This window comes from Clarias gariepinus, chromosome 14 (genome assembly GCF_024256425.1).
Source record: "Clarias gariepinus isolate MV-2021 ecotype Netherlands chromosome 14, CGAR_prim_01v2, whole genome shotgun sequence".
Taxonomy (NCBI): domain Eukaryota; kingdom Metazoa; phylum Chordata; class Actinopteri; order Siluriformes; family Clariidae; genus Clarias; species Clarias gariepinus.
In genome coordinates this window covers 31,519,257-31,538,837 of record NC_071113.1, presented here as the reverse complement: position 1 = coordinate 31,538,837, position 19,581 = coordinate 31,519,257, and the positions used below count along the sequence as shown (strand labels likewise).

The following is a 19,581-nucleotide window of genomic DNA, read 5'->3' as shown; positions in this document are numbered from 1 at the left end:
AGTTGTTTCACTAATGCACTTCTGAAGGCAGGAAGAAAAGGAAAAGCTCAACTTCCTGTTAGACAGGAAAGAGAATCAGTGTTACTGCTGGTAACAATCAGAGTCAGCCATAACACACACACACACACACACACACACACACACACACACATACACACACACACCACCACATCACCACCCTCATCAGCAGCTGCATCTGTGTATAATGGTTGCGTGTACCGAATTTTGTATGTAAAAATTGTGTGTGTGTGTACTGTGTGTGTACTGTGTGTGTACTGTGTGTGTACTGTGTGTGTACTGTGTGTATGTGCGCGTGTGTGTGTGTGTGTACTGTGTGTGTGTGTGCGTGTGTGTGTGTATTTTGTGTGTATATTCTACATACTGTGTGTGTACTGCATTGTATATGGTGTATAAATGGGTTGTATATGGTGTGTGTGACTGTGTGTGTGTGTGTGTGTATAGTATGTTTGTTTATACTGTGTGTGTGTGTGTGTGTGAGACCCTACGTTGAGGTATTAGTTACATTAAATGTCTCTTAATTACAGAGGCCGCTGTGTTTCCGCTCAGAGACGAGCCTCGGATCCTCTTTCATACTTCTCCTGTTACACACACACACACACACACACACACACACACACACACACACACATTTATCATACTATTCACACAGATACACATTACACACCCGTATACATTATATATGCCACACACAACCCTTCACACAACATATTGCATGTAGATACTAAACACACACACACACACACATGTACATTATACACACATAACACACTATAAATTATATATCACTTACAGTCTGTAGATATAATACTGTTGTAGCCTCACAAATACATGTTGTTTATTGTTGGCCATTTACAGCTTGTGTGTGTGTGTGTGTGTGTGTGTGTGTGTGTGTGTGTTTAGTTAATTACTTGATGAGGTGAAGAAGCTTTAATTGGTAGTGTGGTCAGTAGTGTGTGTTCAGTAGCGTGTTCAGTAGTGTGGTCAGTAGCGTGTTCAGTAGTGTGGTTAGTAGCGTGTTCAGTAGTGTGGTCAGTAGTGTGTGTTCAGTAGTGTGGTTAGTAGCGTGTTCAGTAGCGTGGTCAGTAGTGTGTGGTCAGTAGTGTGGTCAGTAGTGTGTGTTCAGTAGTGTGTGTTCAGTAGTGTGTGTTCAGTAGTGTGGTCAGTAGTGTGGTCAGTAGCGTGTTCAGTAGTGTGGTCAGTAGTGTGTGTTCAGTAGTGTGGTTAGTAGCGTGTTCAGTAGCGTGGTCAGTAGTGTGTGGTCAGTAGTGTGGTCAGTAGTGTGTGTTCAGTAGTGTGTGTTCAGTAGTGTGTGTTCAGTAGTGTGGTCAGTAGTGTGGTCAGTAGCGTGTTCAGTAGTGTGGTCAGTAGTGTGTGTTCAGTAGTGTGGTCAGTATGTTAGTACTGAAGTGATAAAACACTGAAGATCTGCAGTCGAAGCGTCTTTATTTCTGTGTACGGCTCGGTGTGCGCTACAGCAGAACCGCGGTCTCGTCTGTGTATCCAGACGGGTCTTTAGCTCTGATGTCTCGTGTTTATCGTCGTGTTTATGTAGAGCTCGAACTCGTCTGCTTTCTCTGTCCCTTAATTACAATTGGAAATCTAATCCAGGACGAGTCTGAGTAATGAAATCAGACTAATTTATTCAGACAGTAATGGAGTGCACGGTGTGTGTATACACAACCTCCACCCCCCTCCACCTGATACACACACACACACACAAAAACACACACACAGACTCATTCCACATCCTGTCCACATCCTGACCGTATCCCACACTGCTGCTGAGTCCTGCACTCTGATTGGTCAGAAGGGAAGGTGCTGATTAATTCTCTCTAACAGCAGCTCTAACAGTAGTGCAAGTTTCCATTAATGTGCTCGTTCTAATACGTTATGGTTTCCATAGCAACAGCTCGTTCACGGGGACGTGTACAGACCAACGCCAGTGATAAATAACAGAATTAAATTGTGTATGCATTGTTAAGTTTTCTATAAGGACAGATGTGTTTGTGTAACATGAATGTAAGGAGTCTCCAGTGTCAGCGCCTTATGACACACACAGGCGTACAGCTGCTATAACGTGAGAGAGACGGGGAACAGACTGGTTTCTGCATATCTAAAACATTTACAAAGAGATAAAAAGTAAGTGTAATGGTTATAAAATGCCACAAGATGGTAGTATACTTGACAATATTTAAATAGGGAAATGTAAAAAGCAACACACACACACACACACACACACACACACACACACACACACACACACACACACAGTGTGCTTTTTATTACAGTATGGAAATCCCCAGAGAGCCTTTAGTCCCCCTGAGGCATAAGTGTATGTGTGTGAACAGGATACTGTTGTTCTCATAAGATTAAAACAAACACACACACACACACACACACACACACACACACACACACACACAGTTCAAACAGTGTGGTCTGTTATTAGGACCCAGTTCTTTTGTACATGCATTATTTATTTCACCTCAGTGCTATTTGAGCTGTGTTTGCACTACTGACTGTGTGTGTGTGTGTGTGTGTGTGTGTGTGTGTGTGTGTGTGTGTGTGTGTGAGAGAGAAAAAAAAGAAAGAGAGAGAGAGAGAGATGGCCTTACAGAGCCACAGATGAATTTAGCCACTTCATTCTCTTCCTTTACCTCACACACTTGCCAAGGAGGTGCTGAACGGACAGCGACACTTCAGCACCTCCTTTGTTGTGAGTCAGTACGAGCCGAGCCACGTGCATGAAGGGTGGGTCAGAGTAACGACGCACAGCTGGTGAAACATGACTACCAGGGTAGTTGCTTTCTACTCTTTTGGAAAAATTAACCAAATATATAAAAAAGGACAATTGAATGTGAACAGGTGAGTAAGTGCTCACGTCCTGTAGCTCGATCTGAGCTGTGCCTCTTTTCCTCACACAGACTTCAATAGCAACTGGCTACTAGGACTTTCAGCCATGACCTACTTTTTTAAGAGCAAACCTCCCAGCACCACCGCCACCACTGGACTCTGCTACACACCTGCACCCTATTGATACAATGGTAAAGACTCCTGCAAACCTGTTGGAACTGATGGAAGACAAACGTTTAATGTTTCACATTTTTCATTCTGCCTCACCACTCATTTCCCCCACCAAAACTTTAAATACACACGCATTGTTTACCTTATGAATATGACATCAGTATGTGTTCTTGCCCTCTGCTGCTTCCAGTGGCCATATTGGTGGAGAATGCGGGCATGGACCTGGACCAACTGCTGCAATACCTGGTCCAGCAGAAAGCTGTCGCACAGAAGTTGGTTTGGGAGCTCTGCAGTGACAAATGCAGTGACATTAAATGTGTCTTTTTTTACTAGTTTTCCAGCCTCAAGGATGGTTAAATTGGTTCATACCTCATCTGTGCCCTGGGTCCTCAGACCAGGTAGGAACCTCCCGGTTTTATTTGTCCATGTGGATATCTGGGAGGTCCCTGGCATTGAGGTCCAGAATCACTGCCTGATCCGTATTTCTCCATAAAAATGGCCTCCTGAATTACCACACTCAGCGCTGTGAACAAGAGGAGCACCTCCTTATAATTTCCTTCTATAAGGTTGATGTCTTTAAATAAGTGGCCTAGAAACCATCTATTGGCATAAACCTGTCCTGCTAAGCTTAAAAGCTGCTCATTGTCAACACTGGTAGGCGGTGAAGACCAGTACTACCTGGTTGCAGTAATTTCATGATGTATAAGTTTGTTTTTTCACAGTGAGGTCAGGCACAAACCAGGTTGAAACACAAACTTACTTATGTCTGAAATCATAATTAGGCCCAAATAACATGAATGGCCCACTCTCGGCCTGTTGGTAGCCATCTGGGAGCCCACACCAAATTTTAAAGACCAGACACTGTTTTCATTGCCAGTGATGGAAGCCTAGATGAGGGCCTTCTGTCAGTACTGCCCACAGTGGTAATGCATCTCTACCTGAAAGGCAACTTCTGTCCTTATCTCTCTGCCTAATATTGGAATACCCTTCAAATTGGTATGGACCTATCTTGTGATTATGGATTTTCACCTTCTACCATGAAGTGGTCCCCTTGAGAAACGTCATGTCCATGCCCGTCTTGATCTGGCTCATGGTCAACTTACATTGTCTGTTGCAGATGTAAAAGCTCAAGAAAGTATCTCGTCCCAGATAGACTCCATTAATCTACTTAATCAAACCATTGAGGCCATGATAAAAAAGGTCATCAGTGAGGAAGAGCACACCTGGGACCTGTGTCTGTCATGAATGCTGTTTGCCCATGTGAGACACCACAGGCTTCCTAAATGCTCCAAAAGCAACAGCATCAAGGAGTCCAGCAGCCTCTGGTCCAGGCTCCTAGTCATTGTACCCAAGCCCATTCGAAGTATCTTCAGGCATTGCAGTGACTTTAGGAAGGTCAACCAAGTGTCTGACTTCGAGATCTTCCCGCTTCCCTGAGGTGATAATATAGTGGAGCTCTATCACCAAGGAAAGAAAGATTTCAGAATCATCTTCTGCATCCTGACCACCTCACCACCTCATTTCCTAAAAAAACCCCTGAAAAAAACGTCTGCTTGCACCTGCAGTAAATAACAGAGAAACTGGCCGATCAGGAATGTGTGTGTGTGTGTGTGTGTGTGTGTGTGTGTGTGTGTGTGTGTGTGTGTGTGTGTGTGTGTGTGAGCTCATGTACAGTAAGTGGAAGAGGGGGGATAGCATTTTTCTCTGAGAGTGTTATTCTAATGGGTGATGTAGCCTGAGCAGGACATGGGAGAGACATGGTGTAACACTCGGAGGAACCGTGTGTCAACCCTCAACTGTCACCTGTTTTTATTATTACCATGGCAACCATCACTTAATTATAAACTATGAACAGGCAATCCTATATAAATATTATATTATTGGCTTATGTATAATATTAGCAACCGTACACAAAGCATAATCATCAGAAACAAACCACACAACAATATAAAAAAGAGATAAAGAACCACTTGTATGATGATGCGGTACATGTCAAATTAAAAGTGAAGTGTGTGTCATATGAATTTGCTGTCTGTGTGTGTGTGTGTGTGTGTGTGTGTGTGTGTGTGTGTGTTGCAGTCCAATAGAGTCGTGTCAACACTTTGATAAAGACTTTACACTGCAGATAGACATGGCCTTCAATGTCTTCTTCCTGCTCTACTTCGGTCTGCGCGTGAGTAACACACACACACACACACACACACACACGCACACGCACACACAGAACATGTACCTAGTGTGCATACACAGTGTTAGGTTCAGTTTAAAGTACTTTAATGTGTCTTTAATCTCCGGGTATTGCATTATTGCTGCCATGGCAACAGCATAGTGTTCCTTTGATGTCTTTTTACTTCCTGTTGTGTTACTTGTGTTACATGTCACCACTTTTGTCTTCTTATTGGTTTATTGTCTATGTCTCATGTCTTTCCTTGTTCTAACTTTATCTAACATTTCTAGCTCATGCTCTGCTTCGTGTGTGTGTGTGTGTGTGTGTGTGTATGTATGTGTGTGTGTGTGTGTGTGTGTGTTAGTTCATCGCAGCGAATGACAAGCTGTGGTTCTGGTTGGAGGTGAACTCGGTGGTGGATTTCTTCACTGTGCCGCCGGTGTTCGTGTCTGTTTATCTGAACAGGAGCTGGCTCGGTAAATCTGCACACACACACACACACACACACACACACACACACAAACACACACACCATGTACTTGAGTCTCTATAACACATTTTATTGACTGTTTATGAAGCAGAGTGTGTTCCAGAAACACCTTCTGTTCAGTGGGCGGAGCTTTAAGTTAAATCACAGTCATGATCATGTGACATCCCGTCTGGTCTCACTTTTGATTGATCCACCTAAATTTACAGTACTGTTTAGCATGAAGTTTTATAAAGTCTAGATGACTTTATAATAATCTCAAATACTGCAGTGTGCTAATATTAGCCTGCATGCTAGCCTGCATGATTAACTCCAGTAACTAGCTATGTAACTTATTTATTTTCAGATGTATTAAAGTGGATGCTAGCTTGCTGAAGAGTGTGAGATCAATTAATAAGGTGATGTCACCTGGTCACATTATGATTGACTAGATAAATGTAACTCAAGCCCCGCCCCTTAGCAATCAACCCAGCGGCCCCGACTCACATGTACATCAGGTTTTGTGTAATTTTTTGTGTTTTTAAGTTTCATGTTTATGAGATTAGCTTGGTCACTGATTAGCATTCTTGCTAGGTCAGTGTGTTCATATCAGAAATGTGAAGGAGTGTACAGTGTGTTTGAGTTCTTACTGTGAACAGTGAGTGTGTATCGCCTCCTGGTGGACACTTGGTAACTGACACACATTTAAAACAAATTAACCAGAAACATTTTCGTCTCCCGCTAAAATAAAGAGAACACGGTCCATTCGTACTGATCTGTAGATTAATTCCCCACTCCATCTCTGGCTGTGTTGGTTTTTAATCGTTTTTCCCTCTAAAGCAGCTTACACAGTAATGCCCTGATGGAGGGCGAGTGGGTTTAATCCCACGCTACAGCTGCACGACTCTGATTAAAATCTGACCAGGATGGAGATTTTTTCCCTGTGCGTTAGGGTTCGTGCGTCAGAGTGCTTCTCCCACCTGCGGCGTTTATTTCTGAAATTCCCCCTCGCAGTCTGCACGCTGTTTCTGCTGGATGACGGACTAAAATCAGTGAATCACGAGGAGTTTGAGAGAAACCTGCTGCTTTTAAACCACTGGATTGGAATCCCACCTGTTTTGGTTTCTGAGACGCAGATCTGAGATTCCTCTCTGAGAATTTCCTGTTTTTGGAATAAGTTTATAAAGTCCTGTAATCTTCTGAGAGTGCATTAATGCAGAAGGTGCTGATTTACAGGAGATCCACAACTTTAGGGTTAAATCCTGATCATCTCTCAGCGTGTTGAATGTTTTGGCCGAACGTTAAGGTGATGAATTCTGCAATAACAAGCGTTTAAGACATCTCGCTGTGGAGTTCTTCCTGGACTGGAAACACATTTGGTGGATTTGGACTGTTTTTCTTTGTGCACAAACCTGAGCTGTAAATCCGAGCACTTCCTAAAACCCGCTCAGGATTCAATTTGGAATATTTGAGAAGATCCTAAAACCCAGCATCACAATTCTTCAGTCTGATCTGTGCGAATTTCTGGAGGACAAGCGTATCCTGTGAGCTCTAACTTCCTAAAGATATCTGTATCACGAACATGATTTAAAGGCAGATATATATATATATAGAGAGAGTAAAGCTGTCGAGTTTCTTGTGTGGGTTCTGCTCTCGGTGTAGAGGTGATTGTGTAATCCTGATGAAGTGACTGATCAAACCTGAGCGTGTGACTGTAAACCCGTCTGTGTATAAAACAGAAGCTGGAAGTGATGTGAAGAAGACACTCCGGTCCTGACCCTGCTCCTCAGACTGAACTTTACACTAATCGTTATCCATCATGATCCCGACCAAGATGCTGGTGTACCGAGGGCCGGACGGAGTCACACACTCCGAGGCTGTGTCTCGCACACGGAGACGCAAGAAGTCATGTGGCGATCTGTTTCAGAACGGATACCGTGTAAAGCTCAGTCACGTCCACGGCCCGAGAGTCAGAGAGGAAACCCGGGGAGACGGAGTGTGTCACACACTCTCCTCATGTGTCTGTCTTCTAGCACACTGGGGTAAGACGGAGAACCGCGCCGCTCTAATGTGATGGTGCCAAAGAGCACTCAGTATCCAATCGGGCTTATCTAGATGTTTTCTAGGTCCAGTATCTCACAAACCCATTCCATCCTGCACACACTCAGAACCAGAGTCTCTCTAACCCGGGTTCCACCTACAGATGTCTAGTGACGCCGGCACAAAGAGAAACAACAGGAAACGATTAAAATATTACTCTGGTCTCAGTATTGAAACTAAATCTTTTGTATTGTGATGACACGAGTAGGTAGCGGTGTTTCATATGGGTGATACATACAGCAGCGCCCCCTGGTGGCCAGCGCTACGATTGGATTTCCTCAGTGTGTAAAATGACGGCTGTGTTATTCTATAAACAACTGTGCAGTAGATGAGTGTGTTAAATCTGTGTTACACTCTGTGTGTGTGTGTGTTATGTCTGTACATTATAAATCGTCATGTCCTTCCTCTCTTCTTTTGTTTTCAGGTTTGAGGTTTTTAAGAGCCTTAAGACTGATACAGTTTTCTGAAATATTACAGTTTTTGAATATCCTGAAGACTAGGTATGTGCACCGTCTCTCTACTCTATCATTATTAGTTATTATTTAAGTTATAAAATGCCACGGGTTATAGTTTTCCTTCTTTATGGTCACAGAGCTCGGGGGGGAACATTAAAATACCAACAGAGCCGAGTCATATATCAAACATCAAATACATATATTTTTGTATATATACACAGTGAGCTGTTATATTGTTAATGCTGTAATATATTGTTGTTAAACTGTAAAAATGCACCTAGTAATGATTTACACACACATACACATACACACACACACACACTTTCTGTTCTATAACTGGTTTAGATTTTGTGTTGAACTCTTCTACCTGTAATAAAACTTTGTCTTGATTTTTTCAGTAACTCTATAAAGTTGGTGAACCTGTGCTCGATCTTCATTAGCACGTGGCTAACGGCTGCAGGCTTCATACACTTGGTATGTACAACTATAAACACTCTTTATTCTCATAACTCTTGCGTTATTAGTGTTCTCACATCATCATCATCATCATCATCATAACCAGCTTACACCCGACGTCTTCATTATTCTCATGCGGTAATTAAAATTTTATTTGTATAGCGCTTTTAACAATTGTTATTGTCACAAAGCAGCTTTACACAATCAAAAGAATTATTTAAGTGTGTATGAGATGTGAGTGTGTGTGAATCAGAATGATCAGATCGTCCCTGATGATCGAGCCGAGGGTGACGGTGCTGAGGGAAAAACTCCCTGAGATGGTAATAGGAAGAAACCTCGAGAGGAACCAGACTCAACAGGGAACCCATCCTCATCTGGGTGATAACGGATAGCAGGGATTGATCTGCACTCATACTGTGTGTTAGGTGTGTTAGGCAGTTCACTATAACAGTTGATGGTAATATGGAGTCCAGTTAGTTATTGGAGACTCAGGAAGATTTGTAGGAAGTTCCAGTCCTGAACTATCGAGCAACTCCAGCCAAGTCAAGTCCTCAGAGAAACAGCTGTCAACACCAGTCCAGACCAGAACCGTCTTCAGGGTAGAGTGAAACCGTCCCCAGGCACCAGACTCGTCCCAAAGGGACACACGGGGCATCCATGTGACGAGGAACTCTAACCAGATGAGTTTAGAGATCAATAAAGACGTGAGGACGTAACCAACAGTCCGAGGTGTTTATGTTTCAGGTGGAGAACTCGGGCGACCCGTGGGAAAACTTCCAGAATTTCCAGCAGCTATCCTACTGGGAGTGTGTGTATCTGCTCATGGTGACCATGTCCACTGTGGGTTATGGAGACGTATGTGCTAAAACTACACTCGGGCGTCTTTTCATGGTCTTCTTCATCCTCGGGGGACTGGTAACACACACACACACACACACACACACACACACACACACACACACATAATCCCATAATTCCTCTCTGAGTGAATACCTCTGTCCGAGGGGGACGCAGTGTTATGTCCTAATCTAGATGTTCCACTTTGCTGTGTTGTGATTCGTGTTTGTAATGATTGTCTGAACATCCCATAATTCCTCTGTTTGACTTCAGACAGAAATGAGTCTCAGTCTGTGACGTACCGTACAGACGCAGCTTAGTTTTCCATACACACGTTAACAGCAAACATCATGACACACGTCACGTCCTGCACACTCGACTCGCTTAGACTGGAGTCCCTGGTGTGTGTGTGTGTGTGTGTGTGTGTGTGTGTGTGTGTGTGTGTGTGTGTGTGTGTGTGTTTTACACTCCTGCACCACAGCTTGCTTTAATAGTCAGGTGTAACGTGAAGTGAGTGAGTTCCAGCTGTCACTTATCTTATAGCAGCTATAAACACTCCTCTCTCTCTCTCTCTCTCTCTCTCTCTCTCTCTCTTTCTCTTCAGTTTATTTAAAAATAAATCACAGCATGTCACTTCAAAAGAAATGCAAAGGGGTCTAAACTCCTCTGTACTGACACAGCTCTGAGATTTAATCAGCTATAAAACTGAATCATTCTGTTATTCACTTTCTAAACTATATAAACTTTCACATGTTACATTTTTCAAAACTGATAACTTCTTTAAATATACACTCTGGTTGCTACAACCAAAAAAAAGTAACCCACTGCTTCTTCATCCCTCGAGTTCCTGAGCTCTTCTACCTGCTCGACTGCCGTGTGGAGTTTAAGATCAACAGGAGATTTTATTTTTTTAAAGATAGCACTAGTTACACAATGTTTCAGTGTTTATTAGATACATTTAATAAGTTCTAACACGTTAAAACCCGTAAGAAACACAGCTGAGACAAAATCAGAGAGTAAACATTAGTGCTGCTGAATCAAATCAAATCAAATCTAAAATTGCAATACACAAAAATCACATTAAATCAAATGATCAGTCTGTCTCTGATTCACAGCTCTAATCCTAACACCTTACAGCTCTACTGACTGTTAGAGCACTGACACTGGAGACTGCTTCCACACGCCACATGAACAGTTCCTCACAGATCAATATTTACACAAATGTACATATTTTTTTTAACTATTAATGTAATCATTATTACAGTCATTGTCACACCTCTCTACACCTCTCCTAACATTTAGGAGCTAAACTAGAAATTCTTATTAACTATTACGCAAAATGGAATTGTTGTTTTATTGTAGTTACTAAACAAGTGATGTAATAGTGAAAAACTCAAACATTACATACCGACTGATTTACATCAAATCATATACATGTGTTTTATAATATCTAATCATTTATAATAGACAGAATAAGATTCATAAGGTTCATAAGATGTGTGTGTGTGTGTGTGTGTGTCAATGCTAACCCTTCAGCCCTGACATGAGAGTTTGTTGGACTAAACATGGCTTTAAGAGTTTATTCTTCTTCCCTTTATTCATTTACACTTTCTTCTTCTTTCCTCTGAGATGAATTCAGACGTTATTGTAAGAATTTAAGCACAAAACGAAATGCTCACTTCATTCCCGATCCGGTCGATCAGCCGAGACGTGTTCAGTGTTCGCGTCACGTTAGCGCTGGAGCTGAGATGCTAACGCAGCTAAGAAGTCGGTTCACTGTGTTTTTGCCGCGTTCAGATGGGATTAATGACCAGTGCCATGACAACAGGAGCATCACTGCAGCTTTAGTCTCATTAGAATTTAGTTTAAACTGATCCTCAGACAGAGGTGTGGGTCTAAAGTCTAAACACTCTGTGATCATGCGGTTATCGTAACTCTTAGTTAAACGTCACAGCTGCTGACGCTCAACATCTTTCGGCTGATCGAATCCCTTCAGCAGACCTCTTTGTTGGTCAAACTCTCCCCGTTATATCTCTGTTCTGTCTCTATCCTATAAAATGTAAAAGAACTCCCTCCCTGTTTCCTTTAATGTCCATCTGTGTTCAGTCTTTTCCTCTGTCTCCTGTCCTCTCCTCAGGCCATGTTTGCCAGCTACGTCCCAGAAATCATAGAATTAATAGGAAACCGTAAGAAATATGGCGGTTCCTATAGTGCAGTAAATGGAAGAAAGTAAGTATTGTGTGTTTGTTGTCGGCCGATTCCCGCCTGCATGCCCCTTTTTCTTTTTTTTTTCTGTCTCGTGCATGTAGGCCATGTTCGCTCGCTACGTGCCAGAAATCGCTGCTCTCATCCTTAATCGAGAGAAATACGGCGGGACGTATAACTCGACCCGAGGCCGAAAGTAAGTCACACTAATCACAACTGAAAGCTTTTCTAATTTACACTAATTATAAAAAGACATTCAGTTTAATTTAATCTAATGTTCAGTCTTAGTGTTTATGACACATTCATAGTGTTTAGGACACAGCCTTAAGGTTTAGGACACTGCAAGATTCAGTCTTAGAAATTACATCACAGTTCTAGCGTGCAAGACTCCATCGTAGAGTTTAGGACATGGTTTTACTGTAGTGTTTAGGGCACAGCCCTAGTCTTAAGGACACAGCTCCAGTGTTTAGGGCACAGCCCTAGTCTTAAGGACACAGCTCCAGTGTTTAGGGCACAGCCCCATTGTTTAGGACACACCTCCAGTGTTTAGGACACAGCTCCAGTGTTTAGGACACAGCCCCGGTGTTTAGGACACAGCCCCAGTGTTTAGGACACAGCTCCAGTGTTAAGGACACATGCCTAGTGTTTAGAACACAGCTCCAGTGTTTAGGACACAGCTCCAGTGTTTAGGACACAGCCCTAGTGTTTGGGACACAGCCCTAGTGTTTAGGACACAGTTTAGTGTTTAGGACACAGCCCCAGTGTTTAGGACACAGCTGCAGTGTTTAGGACACAGCTCCAGTGTTAAGGACACAGCTCTAGTGTTTGGGACACGGCTCTAGTGTTAAGGACACAGCTCCAGTGTTTAGGACACGGCTCTAGTGTTAAGGACACGGCTCCAGTGTTTACGACACGGCTCCAGTGTTTACGACACAGCTCCAGTGTTAAGGACACAGCTCCAGTGTTTAGGACACGGCTCTAGTGTTAAGGACACGGCTCTAGTGTTAAGGACACAGCTCCAGTGTTTAGGACACGGCTCTAGTGTTAAGGACACAGCTCCAGTGTTTAGGACACAGCCCTAGTGTTTAGAACACAGCCCTAGTGTTTAGGACACAGTTCAGTGTTTAGGACACAGCTCTAGTGTTTAGGACACAGCTCCAGTGTTTAGGGCACAGCCCCATTGTTTAGGACACACAGTTCAGTGTTTAGGACACAGCTGCAGTGTTTAGGACACAGCCCTAGTGTTTAGGACACAGCCCTAGTGTTTAGGACACAGTTTAGTGTTTAGGACACAGCTCCAGTGTTTAGGACACAGCTCCAGTGTTAAGGACACAGCTCTATTGTTTAGGACACGGCTCTAGTGTTAAGGACACAGCTCTAGTGTTTAGGACACAGCTCCAGTGTGAAGGGCACAGCTCTAGTGTTTAGGACACGGCTCTAGTGTTAAGGACACAGCTCTAGTGTTTAGGACACGGCTCTAGTGTTAAGGGCACAGCTCCAGTGTTTAGGACACAGCTCTAGTGTTTTGGACACAGCCTTTCCTCGAACAGGAACGTCCTGCTCTTGCTTGTGAACCCTGTGATTATGTTGAGGTGTTGGGGGATTGGGTGAAATGGCGCCGCCCTGTTGGTGCTCTTTGTGTCCTGTGCTGTCGCTGCTTGTAGAGCTGCATAATGTTCAGCGGGAGCTGAAGCTTTGGTGTTTATCTGTGGCTTCTAATGCTGTGTACATGTAGTGTCTAAACATCTGTCTGTCCACGTCCCTACATTTCCACTAGCAGGGGATGTCCTCTACTGTTGTCTCTGGTGGGCGTGCAGCCAAAATGCATCTTTATAACTCTATTTAAATAATTCTTAATTACTGAATAAAATCTGGATGTTTTGTTGTTTTCTGAAGTCTGATATTAAACAATTAAAATTCTTCACAGACGTTTGTGTGAAAATCTAATCAAAGATTCGATCCAAAGAGCAAAGCAACACTGCAGATCAATTTTAGAAGACACTTCAACAGATTGTGACTCAAACATGATCATAAAGTAAACAGATTAAAGTCAGTCAGTGTTTAGAGAGAGAGAGAGAGAGAGAGAGAGAGATTTGCTCAAATCCATTAACACCACTTTCCTGAATTCACCGAGGACTTACAGAGAGTTTATATAAGCAGGATCACACTCGAGGTCGTGCTGTTGTACTGAATATCAGCACGGCTGTGATGCGGTCGTAGGTGCGAGGCTGCAGCGAGAGTTACTGAAGGTATCACAGCCGTGCTGATATTCAGTACAACAGCACGACCCGAGTGTGACATCACTTTTATACAACAGTTCCACAAACACCATTTAATATCAACAGATTATGATTTGTTTCTTTATTTAACCAGTTATTTATCTCCGCCCACACACATCCTTCCGCGCCTGGCGGAACTGACTAAACATGACGGGCGGAGTTAGTGAGTGACAGTCAGAGTAATTAACAGGAGGTGTAATTAGTGTTAAACTCTTAGTGATACTCTGTAGTCAGAAGGTGAGGAGAATAAACCATGGAGGTGGTGGACAGTCCTGAGAAACTCACCAGATCTACTGTATATTTACACTTATTACACTTTAGAGTATCAGCTCCGTTAACTTCAGGGTTCTGGGGTCGAATCCCAAATAGTGTTAAATGGAAAGCTAGTGCACTATCTAGGGTGTACACTCCCCCTTGTTCCATGCAGTGAGTAGTGCCCTTGATCAGGGGTTAGAGAGGGATTTGGGATTCAGCCTTGTGTTAGACGCTAGTTATCGTTGTAGCTAAGCGTTAGCAGAGAACAGAACGACGCGGACGGTTCAGGGGCGATTCAGAAGGACTTAGAAGTGATGAGTGCAGAGACGGCGTGTTGTTTAAGACGCCATAACGTTATCAGATGTGTGTTCTTACTGAAAGTGCTTCTGTGACTGGGTGTGAATGTGGGTTTAGTCAGACAGCTGCTCTCTCCTCAGTACTGCGGACCGTACAGACCTACTCTCACCCACGCTGAGACACACAGTTAGTGTCATTAACCACTGGACAACACCTGGGACACGCCCACTTATACACAGAGTTACACAGTCCTGTTACTGTCTAATATCAGCACTCGGGGAATAACGCCTCTCATCCAATCAGATTACTCGATGGAGCTAGCTCTTGTATAATAATCCCTGAGGCATGACCTGATACCCCTGCTGAGTGTTAATGGAGGCTGTGGTCATGACTTATATCATTTATACCAAATTGGAAAAGGATCTCTTTTTTTTTAGAGAAGAATAAAATAAAATGTTGGAATATAAATGTAGAAGTATGGGGTGGGTTATTAAAATGCTGTCCACTGAATGAAGTGATAATGAACAAAATGTAAACGGGTGAGATTGGATTTCTGAGATGGTCCGGGCGTGTCAACACCGGTTGGTAAGATGGGGTAAGTCCAGTGGCGTTGACGCCGCTGTCTACTGAGATACGAGTCTAACATAATAATAAACCTGTTGATGATCCTCAGATCCAATCATTTCATCACCAGACAGGAAGTTGTCATAGTCTCAGAATATAATCTGATTGACGGACAGCTTGGAGCTTCCACTGGGTAGTTTGTTTTTTCTGCCAGTTGATGAGTTTTGTGTGTTACTTTTGTTTGCAGGCACATTGTGGTGTGCGGTCACATCACTCTGGAAAGTGTTTCCTACTTCCTCAAAGACTTCCTTCACAAGGACAGGGACGATGTCAATGTAGAAATAGTTTTTCTCCATAAGTAAGTCTTCTATAATGGGGAAGTGTAACAAAGACCAGTGTGTGTCAGGAGCACTAGTTTCCTCTTAAAAAGCTTGTTTCCTTATATACAGCACTGTGAAAAAGTCTTGACCCCCCCCCCCCCCTTCATTTCCTCTTTCTTGTGTGTTTAATGTAGTCCTGAGGAATACTGTACTGTGGTTCTCCAGACTCCATGTTCTCTCCAGTCGCTGTACCTGAGCAGCTTCAGAGGAATGTTTATTTATTTGTTTATCCACACAGTGACCTATGAATCATTCAGGCATTAAAAAAACAAACATCTAACTTAAGTCCTGAGGTCATGATGAGAGATGATCAGGCGGTGATTAGTGTACTGATGATGCTGAATGCTGAGTGGTTGGAACAGACGAGAGGGGAAACGAGGTCGCTGCTGAGGTTTTTACATAAACAACCTGTTTTTTAAATCGTATCACATTCTCTCGCGATAAAACACATTTAAGTTATTTAATCCTTATTTAATATAAGTTGATAGTATGAAGAAATGAAGGGGGTCAAGACTTCTGCACAGTGCTTTATAATATTCATTTAATTGTCAATATCATGTTCATATTAATGATCATTTATACACCTTATAAACCAGACAATCCAATTCATGTTCAACTGTAAATGTTTTACACCTAACAGAGATTTCTTCAGTGTGAATAACAGTTAGATTTATGTTCGATTTTATAGTAAAAAATATTATAACAGCATTAGTTACTATTTGTTATCATTCTGGAAGGAAGTTTGTTAACTATTTAGAAGATTTATATTAATGAATACATTTACATTTTAAATAAATATAAAAAATAGTATTTACGATAAAATAACAGTTTTACAGCTTGTAAATCATCATCCATTCACGAGTCCAAGAAACCATTCCGAAATCAGTATTAATATTCAGTTTCTAAATTATATTTATCGTAAAATAGGTTAATATCATCTCTGAAGTGTTTTATTTTTAAAGTTTGTATAAATGAGGACAGATGCAGTGTGTACTGTATCACACTGTGTTAAATTTTATTTAAATCTCTGAGGATTCTGGTCTTTAAGTTAGGACTAGTCTCAGATGTTGTGTGTGTGTGTGTGCGTGTGTGTTGCAGTATTTCCCCTAATCTTGAGTTGGAAGCCTTGTTCAAGCGTCACTTCACTCAGGTAGAGTTCTACCAGGGCTCCGTCCTAAACCCACACGACCTGGCCCGAGTCAAGGTATGAGTTTATTCACCCCTGAATCACTACACACCCTGTGTTTACGAGTGTGTGAGGATTAATCCTTTCAGTGTGTATTCAACCTTGCTTTATAGATCGAATCAGCAGACGCATGTTTAATTCTAGCCAATAAATACTGCGCAGACCCGGACGCCGAGGACGCGTCCAACATCATGAGGTGAGACGCTGGACGAGTGCTGGGTGTCTCCAAAGAAGGGACTGAAATGAAACTCAAGGGCTGTAAGGAATGAGTTCCAGCAGTGAAAAACCTTTGATGATTGTGTGTGTGTGTGTGTGTGTGTGTGTGTTTTGTTCCATCAGAGTGATATCTATTAAAAACTACCATCCAAAGATTCGTATCATCACACAGATGCTGCAGTATCACAACAAGGTAAGAAGTGTCATGTTCACACAATACAGAGACAGGATTATGTATCACACACACACACACACACACACACACACACACACACACACACATACACACAGTGGTACTCAGTAGTCAGACATCCACCAATCAGCCAGAATATTAACACCATATAACACATTAACACTGATTATGAGTTAAACCCAGTGGACTGGTGACAGGATGGTGGGGACCCGAGACTCGGCCATGCACACAGGGACCCGAGACTCGGCCATGCACACGGGGACTGAGACTCCAATACCAGGAGGAGTTCTCTTGCTTTTCTGCACACATAACTCCATACCACCTTTTATTAGATCATTTATAGGAGTAGAGATGTGTGTGTGTGTGTGTGTGTGTGTGTGTGTGTGTGTGTGTTTTGCTTGCAGGCTCACTTGTTGAACATCCCGAGCTGGAACTGGAAGGAAGGTGATGATGCGATCTGTCTGGCAGAACTAAAGCTGGGCTTCATCGCTCAGAGCTGTCTAGCGCAGGGGCTCTCCACCATGCTGGCTAATCTCTTCTCCATGAGGTCGTTCATTCAGGTAACACCTTCAGCTATTCCCTTAATAAACAAACCCAAACACCAGTGGGCCGTTAAGCAGCATTAAGCGTTAAGAAGTATTTCTCCTCTACTGTATCATCCATTAGTTCATAATTAGAGATCTAATTAGGAAGACTGACAGTTACAGCTTTACCCCTGACACTGGAGACTCCTTCCATAATAAACCTCCTTCATGGGAGCTTCACCGTGTCATGGTTGTTTGATCTGTTTATCAGCGGAGTATGCGCTGTACACATAAGCACATTTAATTATACCCACACAGTCAGAGATAGAGAGATAAATAAACGTTATTGTCACTGCACTGAACACTGTGATGTGTAGACACATAACTGTCCTCACGTTGATTAGTTTCTCTGGCTAAATGTGTGACGTGATGAGCTTAGATTGAAGAGGACACGTGGCAGAAGTATTACCTGGAGGGAGTAGCGAATGAGATGTACACTGAGTACCTGTCCAGTGCCTTTGTGGGTTTGTCCTTCCCCATGGTGTGTGAGTAAGTATAAGATTTATTATTACGTTTATTATTATTATTATTATTTTACTTTATAATTCTGAAAAGAGTGTATCACGCTGTATTTGACTCAGACCCGCCCACTTTTGGTGTTATTTGATTCCAGGGTGTGTTACGTGAAGCTGAAGCTCCTCCTGATAGCCATCGAGTATAAATCTGATCAGAGAGAGAGCAGGTCCGGGCTTTAGTCTCGATCCGTCCCACCTGGATATTCTTATTTATATAGTCATTCATTCCTAACGTTTTATATATATATATATATATGTGTGTGTCTGTGTGTCTGTGTGTCTGTGTGTGTGTGTGTGTGTGTATTACAGTACACTTATTAACCCAGGCAATCATGTGAAGATGCAGGAAGGAACACTGGGTTTCTTTATCGCCAGCGATGCCAAAGAAGTAAAGAGGTACTCGAGTGGAGTTTCTGAGCTGCACTTAATTATATAAATAAATAAATAAATAAATAATAATAATAATAATAACAACAATAATAAAATCACCTACTAGGTCACCAGATTTTCTTAAATATAGAATGCAAGGTGTAGGATTTTCAAAAGCACCAAGGCCTTTGTACTCTTACAAAATGCAAATTACATACAATGGAGCATAAAATAAAAATACAAATTTAAATGAAAAATAAAAAGGTGACTCAATCCTTTATGAGTGAGAGATCTGACAGAGGTCTGGTATATAGAAATAAGCTGCTGCATGAGTAGATGAAGTTGTAATTATCACAACAATACCTGCGTTTTATTCATTAATAACCCTCTCATTCCTCAGCAGTGTAGAACAGAACAGCACATGAAGGGTTTTTTTGCAAAAAGAGATAAATGCTATAGATAAAGAGATAAAAGCCATTTTTTAGATAAACTGACTCCTGTGTATGATCCTCCATACGTGCCAGATTCTGAATCATAAATCACATGAACTATTTTTACTTTGTCAGAACAACCCAACACTGTTAGGACTGAGTGCAGAATGAAAAAATAATATTTGTGACAATTGATGATATCTCTGTTTTTGCGAATAAACTCATCACTTGACTCATGAATAATCCAAAAACAGGTTACTGAATGGAGGTGTTGTATACTTTTAATTCACCATTTTGAATGAATTAAATGACATTTGTGTTATTTGTGTTCATCTGATACACTGGCCCAGGATGAACGCCCACAGTGTGAATGATGAGCCGGTTTAGTCCTAATGATTCTGATTAAAGGGTCTCACCTCATGTTCTCTGTGCATTATGAAAGCAATGAACTGCTATAAATACTATTAAATAGAGACGTATATTAGCAGAAAGCACCCATAACCCTAAGCTTTAGTAGCTAATGATGTATTTAACTTTACAGTATTTATAATTAGCATCAATTTCATGCCTCTGTTTGGATT

General features: G+C 42.1%; 1 protein-coding gene across 7 annotated transcripts in view; it reads left to right on the top strand.

Moving 5' to 3' along the window:
• LOC128541628 (calcium-activated potassium channel subunit alpha-1-like) overlaps positions 1 to 19,581 on the top strand; it is a 96,121-nt gene that overhangs the window by 48,428 nt on the left and 28,112 nt on the right. For 6 of the 7 annotated variants that reach the window (XM_053512137.1, XM_053512134.1, XM_053512136.1 and 3 more), the window contains 14 exons: positions 5,125 to 5,218; positions 5,577 to 5,688; positions 8,203 to 8,278; positions 8,632 to 8,707; positions 9,434 to 9,604; positions 11,664 to 11,755; positions 15,374 to 15,484; positions 16,605 to 16,710; positions 16,806 to 16,888; positions 17,032 to 17,101; positions 17,506 to 17,661; positions 18,065 to 18,174; positions 18,299 to 18,367; positions 18,510 to 18,596. In XM_053512137.1, coding sequence (XP_053368112.1) covers positions 5,125 to 5,218; positions 5,577 to 5,688; positions 8,203 to 8,278; positions 8,632 to 8,707; positions 9,434 to 9,604; positions 11,664 to 11,755; positions 15,374 to 15,484; positions 16,605 to 16,710; positions 16,806 to 16,888; positions 17,032 to 17,101; positions 17,506 to 17,661; positions 18,065 to 18,174; positions 18,299 to 18,367; positions 18,510 to 18,596 — 1,413 coding nt within the window. Of the gene's footprint in view, positions 1 to 5,124; positions 5,219 to 5,576; positions 5,689 to 8,202; positions 8,279 to 8,631; positions 8,708 to 9,433; positions 9,605 to 11,663; positions 11,756 to 11,835; positions 11,928 to 15,373; positions 15,485 to 16,604; positions 16,711 to 16,805; positions 16,889 to 17,031; positions 17,102 to 17,505; positions 17,662 to 18,064; positions 18,175 to 18,298; positions 18,368 to 18,509; positions 18,597 to 19,581 lie in introns of all 7 variants that reach the window. The other variant, XM_053512135.1, reaches the window with a different exon arrangement.